This window comes from Amia ocellicauda, chromosome 2 (assembly GCF_036373705.1).
Source record: "Amia ocellicauda isolate fAmiCal2 chromosome 2, fAmiCal2.hap1, whole genome shotgun sequence".
NCBI classification, from domain to species: Eukaryota; Metazoa; Chordata; class Actinopteri; order Amiiformes; family Amiidae; genus Amia; species Amia ocellicauda.
Window position 1 is genome coordinate 34738385 of NC_089851.1, and position 14350 is coordinate 34752734.

At 35.8% G+C, this 14350-nt stretch overlaps 1 protein-coding gene across 1 annotated transcript; it reads left to right on the plus strand.

Moving 5' to 3' along the window:
* Positions 1-582: 582 nt before the first annotated feature.
* On the plus strand, positions 583-11867 carry LOC136769535 (Y+L amino acid transporter 2). The gene is made up of 10 exons (XM_066723317.1): positions 583-731; positions 1534-2058; positions 6196-6321; positions 6901-7045; positions 7861-7984; positions 8717-8820; positions 9248-9344; positions 10211-10360; positions 11016-11199; positions 11692-11867. Exons 2-10 carry the CDS (start codon positions 1551-1553, stop codon positions 11769-11771), a joined length of 1518 nt encoding a protein of 505 aa, XP_066579414.1. The 5' UTR covers positions 583-731; positions 1534-1550; the 3' UTR covers positions 11772-11867.
* The last annotated feature ends 2483 nt before the right edge of the window (positions 11868-14350 follow it).

A 14350-nucleotide genomic window follows, 5' to 3' on the forward strand; every position in this document is an offset into this window, starting at 1 on the left:
TGTCTCTCTTTTACATCGACGTTGTATGAGCACCCTGCAATGAAAATAAAGGAGTACATTCATATCTATAATACATCCCTGTGAACTACTTTCAGGTTTAGAATTTCGATCTAAGTTCAGTTTTTTAAGTTTTAAGTTTGTGTAATTAGTCATGGGTGTCATTCTTTATATCTGCATTAGTCTTTGAAACTAATTTGAAATAACAATAACTTGCATTGAAGAATAAGTCATGCAATTTCTGATTAAACCAATACAAGCATCTGATCATAGTAATGAATAAAATGTAAAGGTGTCCCTACTTCTATAATATGCTTTCACTTCATTCTGAGCACTAGGCTGCAAAACCTGTCTGTGCTTTTTAAATTGAAGTGTGTTTATTTGTATTTGTGTGTGTTTGTTGATATTGGAACTATACAGTTGTCAAAAGCATTTCTGCAAAGTGCGTTTCTCCTAGTGGTAAAAAGACCACATTGCAATGATTTGAAAAAGAGATTGCCTCTTGAGTTCCCAAAATAGCACAGATACAAGACTATTTCAGTGTCAGATCTTTGGAGCTGTGGGTCCCTGTTGCAGAGGCTTGGAAAGTTGTTTACGTTATCTCAGATGCAGCTGCTAAAGATCTGTTGAGCACCCATGCTGTTATTTTGATGTTGCCAATCCCTAGTGCAAAGAAAGAGTCCCTTTATGCTGTTAGTTCACTAATTTGCTGTACATATTTGCAAAATTTAGAGGTAAGTGTGTTTTTGCATATTATTATTTACTTTGTATACATAACTAATCATAATTTTGTTGTCTTGCATTGTTCTTGATCAGAAATTGGATGACAGTTTATTTGACAGAAGTGAAACTTTTCTCTTCCACTTTTGACTGATTATTTTATTTAAACGTGTTGGTGTTACCTTGAAAGGATGGATCATGTAAATTATTGTAACATATAAGAGAGAATGCATGACACGATCCACACGATCCTTTCTAAAATCACAGTGTAGTTTGGGCAAACAGGTTAATAGGGCTCTTGTAAATAAGAGGAAATTAACAGGTAGGTAGGACCAACGTAATCTGGCACTCAAAATAATGGGGCTGCCTGGGGTCCATGCTGTAATACTGCTGTGCCATTGTCCTTTGTAGATGTTGTTACATTGCTTAAGACCTTGCTTGTCTGAGGGTGGAGTGGAAGCCAGTAAGAGCCTTTAATGAGACTGTAATGCTCTGCTTGATGACAGTTTAGTTATGGCCCTTTCCCCCCACACAGATTGTCGTGTGCACAAAAGCAGCAGCCTGAGTTTTACCTGGAACAGCACCACATCATCAAATCACTCCTGTTTTGTCATTCCTGCCTAAGTTTTTCAATTGCCAGCCATTATCAACCTATTGTAGTTTGGTTTGAATCAGACATATGTTGGACATAAAATATGTAGAATATTCCACTTCATCAAATAAGCTTAACCTGGTTTGGCTTGGTGTGACATGAAGGTCAATTCAGGTTTCAATGTAGAATTTTACTCTTCCTATATTCCTTTCTTTTATAAATAGTGCTTCACAAGCCAAGAATGAACAAGCAGCTTTCCAGGATGTCTACCTTGAAGAGCAACCTGTGCTCTGGGGTAGCGTCTTCCTCTGATGACAGTCTGAAGGGAGAGGGGGAGAAGATGCAAATGAAGAAAGAAATCACTCTACTGAATGGCATCTGCCTGATCGTGGGCAACATGATTGGTTCTGGGATATTTGTCTCTCCGAAGGGGGTCCTCATGTACAGCGCCTCCTACGGGATGTCTTTGGTTATTTGGGCCCTAGGGGGTATTTTCTCGGTTTTTGGGGCCCTGTGCTATGCTGAACTTGGCACAACGGTCACCAAATCAGGAGCCAGTTATGCCTACATCCTGGAAGCCTTTGGTGGGTTTCTAGCCTTCCTCAAACTGTGGTCCTCCCTTCTCATCATTGAGCCCACCACACAAGCTGTCATTGCCCTTACTTTTGCCAACTACTTGGTGAAGGCCTTGTTTCCAACCTGCCAGCCTCCGTATGATGCTGTGCGGCTCATTGCAGCTGCCTGCCTATGTGAGTATGTCAATGCTTGGCCTTTTCTTTAACATGCAGGTGTCATGGTGAGCTGCGTGATTTACCAATATTATATCAGGAATCCTGTGTTATTGGACCGTAATTCGTTCCTTGAAAACTGCATGTTAGGTGACATCTCATATAATGGAATTAGAGAATATAAATAAAGAAGCACTTTAAATAAATACAGAAGAGATTGCAGAACAGAAAAGTTTGTGATGACAAATCTTAATCCTTAAGTAACAACTCACAGGAAAAGTCTTTGCTTGCACAGGTGTGGTGGAAGCCCAAAAATGCCCGTTTATTGGAAAAAAGGTATTCATTTCTGTTAATACTGGTTGCTCGTATAGCAAGACATTACTGTATTTCTTACTGGCTGTATGGGGTTGTTGATTTGAGGTGACTATTTCCACTTATTCCATTTATGGTTTACCTCATAATGCACAGAAATTGTTTAGTAGGCATTTCAATATAAATAATGTGGTTATGGTCAGTAGCAAGTGCTGCAATGGACAACTAAAGTTGTTAAACAAGAAGGCAAAAGTAATATAACCCCTGTGTAGAGGGTCAAAGGACAAGTATAACTGTTGTGTATGGTTGCCATCAAAACCTATACAGCAGCTTAAGAATATTAGTCCCCAAGCACAGAAACTGTCGTTCAGTGACCACAAGCCATGAAAGCAGCAATTTGGTATCACTCCTGTTCAGTTTTGCTCTCAAGTTCCCTTCCCTGTCTTAACTCCCCCCATAAAACATGCCCTTTTCATGTATTGTCTCCCAAACATTTTTCTATATACAGACTGATTTCCACCAGAAATAGCTTTTTGAAAGATTACTGGAGGCAGAATGACAAAATGTAACAGAAACGTATCAGTATTGAACCATCTTCTTTACAACCATTTTAGGGAATTTAAATAAGCGGTAGTATACTATGGACTGAACAGAAACTGAAATTCAGAACTACATATAATAGGATATTCACTCGGCATGAAACTGGGTGCTATCTAAAAATAAGTGAAACAATATGGACTATAACTTTTACATTTTTCATTCATGTTTTTAGTTTGGAGAACATTGAGAAATTATGTGTGGCCCTACGGCTACAAAAATTGACTAAATATATAGCAAATGATCTAAAGATCCATGGCAACATAAGAGATAAAGCAAGTGATACATTGGTTTCTCTGCAGTTTTGAACCATGTATTTTTCTCCTGTCTTAAAACATACATAATCTACACAGGCATAATCACACAGTGGAAAACACACACACAAATGGTAAAATGAGTAAAATTCCACAATAAGAATGTATCATATAAATAATCATGAAGCACATACATTATTTTAAAAGCCATACATTGTAGAAATTCAGTAAACATATAAATTCCATACCTGGAATTTGTAATGCAGTGTAATCCAACCATGGAGACCAAGACTAAATGTAGTACTTTGTACTCTGGACATATATATCGCAAGGTCTTATGGACACTTTTTCAATAAACTAATATATGATTACTGATCTGTCAAGTCAAAAATAGCTCCCGAAGGGAACCATTGATGCAGGCTCTGGGAGGTGCTGAAAATGAACATGCACAGATGCATGCTGATATTTTTGACATGTTAAAATGAACATAACAGATGACTAAGAACATCAGATCATATTTTTTTATATACAATAGACACCTATATAGACACCTGTATGGTGTATTTATCATTGTTAAGCGTATTATAAATGGTAATATAAGTATGAACGTGTGAGACGGCGCTGGGGGCATGAGCTGTGACCCAAATGTATAAGGGGGCGCCAGCCAAAATGTTTGGAATTATTTTTTACTTGAAAGAACATCTTAAATTGCTTATGCAAAAAATAGCTCCCAAACTTGTGAGGTCGCTTGTAGGCCTATCTGGCTACAGCAAATGAGGAAGTTCAGTCTGTGTGCTGTCTAGACCAGCGGTGACAAGGGGGAGGGCCCATTTGAGTGACAGCACACAGAGGCCTGTAGGCAGCTTTGTCACGACTTTTCAGCACTTCCATTGCCTGCATGTCCCATAGTCCCCTTGGGAGCCATATTCCTGTTTTCAGATACAGATACATACGCAACCTAATTGTATCTGTCAAGATCAGGATTCTGTTGGAATGATTATCCTTGTGGGCAAACTGCCCATGTAATTAATTTAGTATGGACTTGGCAGTCTACCCACAGTTTGCTCGAAAATAAGGACCTATGTTCCTTTGTACTATTTTACATTTTGAAGTAGAGATTTGGGTGATTAAAAAATGTAGAGCTCAATCAGGGCACTAAAATGCTTACAGAATTATCCGAGTTGCTGGCACCTTCTGACAATCAGCAGGTTATTTGGAATTTCTGATATTAACACCCCTCCCACAATTATAATTCCAACTTAGATGGCTGTCATAGTAATAATAATAATTATATGTAATAAAATTATATCCCTGAGATTAGTCCATGTAGTGAAAATATATGTTGCCAGTACTAAAAATGTGTAACATTATATAGCACATTTACCGCTAACTGTGGTAAAGAATAATTTATTTGTCTTGAGGTTTACTCTATGTAGTGTAGGACTAGAATAAAATAACCTTTTTGTCAGGAATCCCAATCACATGCTGAGGGTTGAACTTCACATCAGTGATATATTGTGATGCATTTATCATTAAGCTATTCTGAAACTCACTATATTGTATATTAATGAATCACTCACAACAGAGTTTTAGTATGTGGTGAAAGTAAACACTTGATAAATGTTAGTTACTGTTTCAGGAAAGCATTTCCGTAACGCCTCTAAGACGCAATTAAACAAATGCAAGTCAGTATTGGCACTGGAAGGCCAGTTCCTGGCATTGGCTTCTGGACCTCCTGTCTATGTTTACTCATACTGTGAGCACAGCATGTACAGCCAGTGATGCAGCCAATTCCCAGCCAGGTCAAACATCTGAAAAAATGAATTGCATCGCCACGTTATTTCATTTCAGCATATGACTGCCCCTGCTGTCCATTTACCAGGTTATTCTTTTCTAATTCTTTCTCACATGAGGTGAAGCATGTTCTGGTAATCTGTGGTCATAATTTAAAGACAACGGGGCCATTCAGCATCACAAAAGGTTTATGAAATGAGACTGCAGTGTAATTGCTAAACTCTTCAATTTACATACAATTATCTAAATCGCACCATGGTTTACTTCTTATCCCTTCCAAGTAAACAACACAGGAGTTTTAATGGGTATTACTCTTTAAAGATGCATTCTGTTCAAAATGGAAATACCTTAAATTTGGTCAAAGATTCACACTTAAAGGAATGTAACCTGAAGCCTAAACTGGAATGATATTTACAATTAAGTATTAACACACATTTTCCAGCATTACCATCCAACTCCTTTGGAAGCGCATTACAACATAATTTAAAACATGGCAAATTGGCATTACTCTGGTTTCCTGCATAGTAGTATAATTTAATTGGTTGTATGAATATGATTAGCAGTGTATGTAGTATTTAAAATAAAAAAAGTTGACTGGGAGAAGAAAGGCACTGAACTTCAGTTAAGTTAAATCATTTCAAATAAATTAAATCTAATCCTTTACATCTCAGTTACTTCACTTGCTAACATTTTGCCTTAGTGATCTACAGACATACTTATATACACATGCTCGGTGCTTCTGAGAAAGATTTAGAACATCTCAAATCTAAACCTATGATGTCAAAGAGCCGAAATGACAAGTAATAATTCAGGTTTTCTTTACTTCTCAAGACATAGTCCCAGCAATAATGGAAGTACCTTTGTTAATGTGAAAATCATTCATAGCGAACTTTGTGTGTTTATAAAAAGTAAAGTTGTGTCCTGGATGAAATAATACTTAATTAAATTGATGAAGCTTGTGCAAAGAACATTACGAATCACAACAACTCTGTATCCAAACCAGCTGTGCATTGCTTAGTTTAGTTTTTTAACCCTTTTTTTATTTGTGTGTGTGACACCTGCATTTTTTATTATCCCTCTAGTAGCATTCATTTTAGAGAATCAAATCGTCCCATTATTGATTTATTTTACATGTTGTTTCTGTGTAATGCCCCCTGTGGAAATTACCAACCTCTGTATTTTCCTTTTGTCTGCAAATCAGGTATGCTGACTTTCATTAACTGCGCCTATGTAAAATGGGGGACCATGGTGCAGGACATTTTCACATATGCAAAGCTAATAGCCCTCTTCCTGGTCATAACTGTGGGTCTCGTGAAAATAGCCAAAGGTAGGCATACAAGCTTTGAGACTCTCCTAGCATCTCCTCAGCAGAGTGCATGCCTTACATAGCTTGAATTTAGTGTATTCATCTAGCTTCTGTTTGAGTCGAATTCGGCATTGCTGTGTTACCATGTCTGAAAACTGTGTGGGTAGGTAAACATGCTACCAATGAGGTCATGTTATTGTGTAGAATGTCCTTAAAAAATGTATCACAACATATAGGAAAATTAAGTATTAAGAATATACTTTCATAATCCATAATAAGAAAATGTATTTGGACTGGAAGAGTAATTCCTATAGAGAGAAAAGGTAAGGTAGGTGAGCATAGAAAATAAAGACAATTGTTACTGTTATTTTTGTGAGACGTGCATCATGACAAGATTTTCAGTTTTCAAATGCTTGGCATCCCATTATTGTGGTTTTTGACATACTATGATTTCAGTTTTTCTTTCAATTTCAGATGCATTTAATCCCTTTTACTATTGGAAGCTACTAAGGATAAAAAATAAAATAAATCAATCAATAAAAAAACAGCAGCCTAATTTAACAAATACATTCCTAATAATTCATCTCTCTTCTGCTGTAGGAGAAACACAGAACCTTGTGGCTCCATTTGAGGGCTCCTCATGGGAGCCAGGCAACATAGCACTCGCTTTCTACTCTGCTCTGTTCTCCTATTCGGGCTGGGACACCCTCAATTTTGTCACAGAAGAGATCCAGAAACCTGAGAGGTACTTTGGTCTTTCCCAAGGCCAAACTCGCACAGCCTTGAACGTCCCTGTGAAATAATGCTTAATGAAAATATAGTACTGGCAAAGTCTAGACATTAATTTTCTTGTAATTCCACAGTACTTCATGTGTCAGCTCTACATTAGTACAACGTCTACTAAACAGACTGGTATCATTAGAGTAGGCTTCTCCTCACTGAGGTAGTGACATCTTCTAATGACATGATAAAACTGCCCAATCTTATTTTCTGTTTTACCACATTCAGACTCAAAGATCGAAGCATTGTTCCAGAATGTCTTAGTAAGCTATACAATGGTCTTTCTGACTGCAATAAGCAGTATTACAGATGAAGATCTAGAAAATATGTTTGAGATGACCCATGGCTTCTGAGAAAGAAAAGATGATAAAGCCCTACACATTAAAAACAATGAAGAAAAACGGCTACTGCATTTCACATCAAATCAGGCTCTTCCTCTTAGGATAAGCCCGGATTGCTAAAATGAAAATGATAATATGTTTGTAAAACGTCATCCTGTGACTTTGCACATAAGATGTCATTAACATTTCAGTGATGGCAAAAAAGCAAATACAAATAATTTACTGGGGTTCAATTGTGTTTGGTCAACTAGATCTCAGGATGTATTGATTTTGATGTGCTTGAATACCACACGATGTAGCAAATAAATAAAAATGAAAAACAAATAATGAATAATCTTCATGATTCTGTACTTCAAATCCGAACAATTACCATTTTATAATTCATACCGACTCGTGTGTTACTGATCTAATATAAACGTCTCCTTTTTGTGTTATTCAGGAACCTCCCCCTAGCCATCGCTATATCCTTGCCCATCGTGACGATCATCTACCTTCTTACCAATGTGGCTTATTATGTGGTGCTGGACATGCCGTCTATGTTAGCTAGCGATGCTGTTGCTGTGGTGAGCCCCCTATTCATCAGTACAAGAGTCACGTGATTCTGTTTGGTGGCATCATTAGAGAATCTCCTCGGGCTCACATACATATTTAAGCCAAACTCACTCCAAACATGTAGGTAGGCTAAATATGACATAATAGAATGTGAAACTTGGTGTGTGTCTTTGTTCTTTTTATTTTGTTAACCAAATATATACTGTGGGTTATTGAAAAGTCATGCATGCAAGAGAAGCATTTTTATTATGCATCATTAGATTTAACCTCACAGGCTTCCACATATATTGCATTTCTGTCAAAACTCATTCCAAGAGATTGGTATGAATGTTTCAGTATCCTGTAATGTATTAATTTGACTTTTATAAAATATACCGCATTTTATATTTTAAAAAGCATGCATATCAAAGGATCATCCTTGACGTGCATGATGGATACAATTCTGTGAGCATAGACAATGGCTCCCACATATACTCAAAACTGCATACTGAAAACAATGCAGTTTAATAAAGTGATATTTAAAATATTATATAAGCATCCATACACATCTTAAGATTAAGATCAATTCAATCAGATTTATGTCTCCAATTTTTTTTTCAATGTATCTATAAAGAGACTATGAAGTTTCAGATTTTAGATACATGCTCAGCTCAATGGATGTGTGTCAATATAAGTGTGTAGTAAGCTGTATTAATTAATCAAAGCATTTCCCCATTTATTGTTCCCCCCGGTTCATTTTTCAGACTTTTGGAAATGAAGCCCTTGGATACGCAAAATGGGTTATTCCAATTGCCGTGGCCATGTCTTGCTATGGAGGGTTAAACGCTTCCATAATTGTAGCCTCCAGGTATGTATTACAGACTGAAACCTATACCAAAATAAATAAAGCGATAGAACAGGTTATGAGTACACTACCAGGTTACACACTAGCCAGGCAATTGTGTTTCCAGGTAACCTCAGTTCAGCAGAACGTCTAGCTCTCTCCTCTCTCTCACAAATACCCAAATGCTTCCAGAAACATTAATAGAATTACTTATCCAATTGGGGGATCTTTAAGTTGAGGGAATTAGGCCAAGTGTAATTAAATGGATTGCTACTAACTGGAGTCCCTTCATGGTTATGCTGTTATATCAGAAACCAACAGATAGGGCATTCAAGCCAAAGTTCCCCAATATTAGAATCTATAGAGACCAATAAGAACATTTAAGCATTGAACTCATATGGGTCTTCTTATTATACTAAATACATCACTTTTGTTGTTTATGTGTGTCTAGGTTATTTTATGTTGGAGCTCGAGAAGGTCAACTTCCTGACTGTTTAAGTCTAATCCATGCAGAGCGATTCACCCCAGTCCCAGCTCTCCTCTTCAATGTAAGTGCAAATACTCTTGACAGCTTTTAAACAGAATACAAATAGATGTTCAAAACATGTTGTGTGTGAATGTTTTTTTTTTTTTTTAATCTTATTTACGGTTGTTTTTTTAGCTACAGTTTAACAGAACATGCCCAAGATAAAAATCATCAACTGTTGCTTGTAGTTAAATTCTGCACCAACAAGTCTTTTGGAAGGTTTTTGCTGGTGCTGATTATTATGAGTTCAATGACACATTAATCTTGACCAACAGCAGAGAATCACTGATAAATAATCTCCATGACATCAAAATGACCTTGTAGCTAAATCTCCCAATGTAAATAAAAGTTAAATATAGAGATTAAAAATAAATAAATAACAACAATTTCACATATCTCTCACACACAACACACATGTATATAATCTAGGGGGGTTGAAATTAGTCCCGAAAACAAACAAACATGAAAGTATAAAATAACTGGGCAAACCATGTGGCTGTTTAGAACTATCATTATCAATATAATTGATTATCAATATAATCTTCACTGCAGTTTTTAGACAAAAGTTTCAAAAATGAAATAATTCTATTCAGCAGGTGAATAAGCCTTGTAAACTTCCACAGCATGGTGTGTATAAAGATGTATCTGAAAATGCATTTAAGTAGGAACAACATAAATGAATGCTACATCTCACTTCTAGCTGACATTTCAGTCAACATCAACATTAATGGGGCTTTATTGGGAGCAGTTGTGCCAAGTGCATACATAATCTGATTCCTTTCAAAGGGCAATTACAGTTCCCCTATCTGGCTCTTCACAACGGGTTTGTAAACTTTCTTATGTTCTTGTTTGTTTGGAGTCTTTGACAGTGTGTGTGTGTCTCTCCAGGGGTTTATGGCAGTGGTGTTCCTCTGTGTAGAAGACGTCTTTCTACTCATTAACTTTTACTGCTTCAGCTACTGGTTTTTTGTTGGTCTGTCCGTTGTGGGGCTAATATACCTCCGCATTACTCAGCCAGACAGACCCAGGCCTGTGAAGGTAATCTACTTGAAAAAGGTTGCATATTTCATTCAAGAACAATTCATTCTTAATTCAGAAATACAATGTTTATACACTAAGCTTTGAACTGGTGTTTAAGCAAGAATTCTGCATTCCCATTTTTTAATAACGTTATGGTTATGATTAATTTGAATAAATTTTGTACTATAGTTATTATAGTCTAATTATGTATTAAATCCCTTTATGTATGTATTCATTTTGGTTTCAATTGACATTTACCAGACCATTATAAAAAAATAAATTAAACACAAACATAAGTATTCATTATTTTTGGTAAAATGCAATTCATCCTGTACCTATTTCCTTTAAAATATGACTTTTTAAATGTTTCTATTAATTGTGAACTGAAGAGAAAAAATACAGCAGGCTTTTAAAACAAGCTGCTGCTTTTACTCCATTTCCCCTGTCCCAGTAACCTATTTATGTCTTTATAACATCTAGCATTACAAGATTCTGGGTAATGCCTTCCCTGTCTTTCCATATATTACTGATATAAATGTCTCTTTCTGGAATAATGTTTGCAAACAGAAATTAATACAAATAAATGTAGTTGCTGCAGTACATTAAGAGACTTCAGACTTAAGAATGAAAACCATGTTTTACAAAGAATTAACTGAACTTTTTTATCTTACAGCTGAGCCTCATCTTCCCTGTGATATACATTCTGTGTAGCCTTTTACTGATAGCAGTCCCTCTGTATGGAGACACCATCAACTCCCTGATAGGAGTTGGGATAGGACTCTCTGGAATCCCTGTCTATTACTTCGGAATTTATCTACCTGTAGAAAAGAGGCCAAAGATCATTCGACGGATAAATGGTAAGTAGTCACTACTAAGCTATTCAAATGTTTAATTTAGGCCCAGTGTTAAAGATCTGAATCCTCTCTGCCTTGGAGAGAAGAGGCTGGATGTTGGCAGACACTGCAGGTGTTGGTTTTGAATGTAGGATGTGGATAACACAAACACAGAAATGGAAAGAGTTAAATAATATGTTTTCCAAGTATGTAGAGATTATTATTTTAAGCTTAAGCTAGTTGCACTGGTAACAATCAAGGATGTATGTATGTGTGTGTGTGTGTGTGTGTGTGTGTGTGTGTGTGAGAGAGAGAGTGTATACTCACCTTATGTCACACTTCCAGGTGAGATTCCAGGTGACACAATTATATAAAAAATATTGATATATAATCATATTTTAGTTGTTTTGCCAATATGTTGTTTTTCTCTCAGTTTTAACAAATAAATATACAGGTTCAAATCAGCTGCCTCACTGACCTGATTTCTAACTTGAGTTATCTTGCATTGCTTGTCAGCTACCATTACTAAATACACACAGATTGTGTGCTACTCCTGTCTGACTGAACTGGACCTGGAGCCAGAGAAAATGGCCTAAGGCAAAGCCCAGTAAAATGAAGACACTGTTTTCTGGACATCAATGAATGATTCAATTTAGAAAATCCCTTTAAAAAAAAAAAAAAATATATATATATATATATATATATATATATATATATATATATATATATATATATATATATATATATATATATATATATATGCCTCATAAACAATGGTCTAAGATTTACAATATGTTAGCAAGTCTGATATTTGTTTTACTGTTTAAAACTTAAAATAATGTTATCAGGGAATCACCGAGTGAAGATGAAAAATAAGAAGCATTGTGTACATAATATGCAGTATGTTAGTGATGTTCATCTCCACTCCTTGAGAGATGCGGGGTATTCTTGTTTTCATTTCAAGCTCTTGAAGACTGAATTGAACCAATTATTTAATTAATTTGTCTACAGAACCACTTGTTTCCAGATCTTTAGCCCTTGTTGATTTGAAGTTGTCTATAAGATCTGCATGAATGTTGCTCTCCAGAACCAGGAGTGGGAACAACTACAGTTAATTTAGATTTAATTGGAAATTACCTAATTTTATTTTGGTTGTTTTGTTGTTTTGTTTGGTTTTATTCTACAGAGCAAGACAATGTGGGGCTCTAACTTTCAAGTCCAATGTTTACTGGTTTTATTAAGATTTGTGTCCATAAGGTCCATAAATATTTGGACAGTGACACACTTGTCATCATTATGGCTCTGTATGCCACTACAATGCATTTGAAAGGAAACAATCAAGATGTACTTGAAGTGTAGATTTTCATCTTTAATTTGAGGGTAGCTACATCCAAATTGGGTGTAGGAATTACACCCATTTGTATATGTGGTCCCCCCAATTTTAGGGGCTCAAAAGTATTTCGACAAACTAACAATACTTGGTTGCAAATCCTTTGCAGTCAATGACTGCCTGAAGTCTGGAACCCATAGACATCAGCAGATGCTGGGTTTCTTCCCTGGTGATGCTCTGCCAGGCCTGCACGGCAGCTGTCTTTAGTTCCTGCTTGTTCTTGGGCATTTTGCCTCAAGTATTGAAACTCCCAATGTAATTCATGATTATGTTAGTTAGTCCAAATACTTATGAGCCCCTAAAATTGGGGGGACCACATATAACAATGGGAGGAATTCCTGTTCACCCAATTTGGATGTAACTACCCTCAGGTTAAAGATGAAAGTCTACACTTCAATCATCTTGATTGTTTCCTTTCAAATCCATTGTGGTGGCGTACAGAGCCAAAATTATGGCAGTTGTGTCACTGTCCAAATATTTATGGACCTAACTGTATAAGGAAATATATTGTTCGCTGAACCTTTTATATTCCAAACATACATTACATATTTAATTGCTCTTGTGATAGCACTAGTAACTGTAACATTGATTATAATTATAGTATTCCTTAATAGTAGTACATATACCCTCAAATACTGTCTAAATAACAACAAATGAAAGGAATAAACTTTCAGTAATGGACCAATATATCTACATACTTTAAAAGTATAAATATAAATATACTATACTTTACATCATGCAGGATTGACTTTTGACTGCATAGAAAATCTATTTTAACATGGTCATCATTGCCTAAACACCTAGAGTTAAAGAACTATCAGATGCAAGTTAGAAAACTGGACTCAAAAGTAACCTGAGTAAAACCAAAGTCATGTTCAATATCTTTGTGAATACTAAGAACAGTAAAGATTATAAAATGGCAAGAAGAACAGACAAACTATGGACAAAAGAAGCTATAGAATGGATCCCAAGAGATGTAACAAGATCAATTAAAAAGAACATGAAATCAGAAGCTTTGCTGGCATGACTTGGGAAAAGAGATGCTGTGGAGACATCTTGGGAAGGTCTCCATCCAGCAGTGGATAGATAGACAAAGGCTGATGATAATGATAATGAAATGTATGTATAATTGACAGTATCAGAACTCTTCATTTAAACCTTATTGAGTGATTAATTCCTTTATTTTTATTAATACAGTTTGTTGCAATATAATCATTTATCAATAATGTTTTTTCAGCACTCTTTTGGAAACTGGTTTAATCTTGAAAAAACTGTAAATTAACTGGTCAAAAGAGTACAAAACCATAGTCTTAGATTGATGTTGTTAGGATATCTCATTACCAAACACACAATATAACTTATCAGAAGCTGTGTTTCATCCAAAATTCTGCAGACATCTGATTAGTTAGCTCTAACAATTCTGATGTCTAAAAAATAACGTGTGTTATACAGCAACCTGTTTGTTAAAGTTCAGTCAGAAGAAACTGTGACTTAATTTAATGTGATGTATTTCTCATCTAGGGAGTTAGGTACAGTAGGTGCTATTGTTCACAGTTTTTCCAACATGGGATGAATTACAGAACTATATAATTAGAATTACAGAAATATGTATGAGCATATCCTGTAATCATTTTAATGTCATTGTAGTTCCTTCATTTATATTTTTGGGAAAACTGATAATTATTGGTGACAATTCCATTTTACATTATCTGACCATGTTCGTTCAAGCTTCCCTCCAAAAAATGTATAAAGTAGTATACTTTAAGCAGTCCCTCAATAACTAAC

What these genes read in the sequence shown, in the direction of transcription:
- LOC136769535 (XM_066723317.1), top strand. Translation starts at nt 1,551, where the DNA reads ATGAACAAGCAGCTTTCCAGGATGTCTACCTTGAAGAGCAACCTGTGC. An exon ending in GAGATCCAGAAACCTGAGAG is followed by an intron (nt 7,046 to 7,860) that starts GTACTTTGGTCT and finishes TGTGTTATTCAG; the next exon opens with GAACCTCCCCCTAGCCATCG. An exon ending in TCCCAGCTCTCCTCTTCAAT is followed by an intron (nt 9,345 to 10,210) that starts GTAAGTGCAAAT and finishes GTGTCTCTCCAG; the next exon opens with GGGTTTATGGCAGTGGTGTT.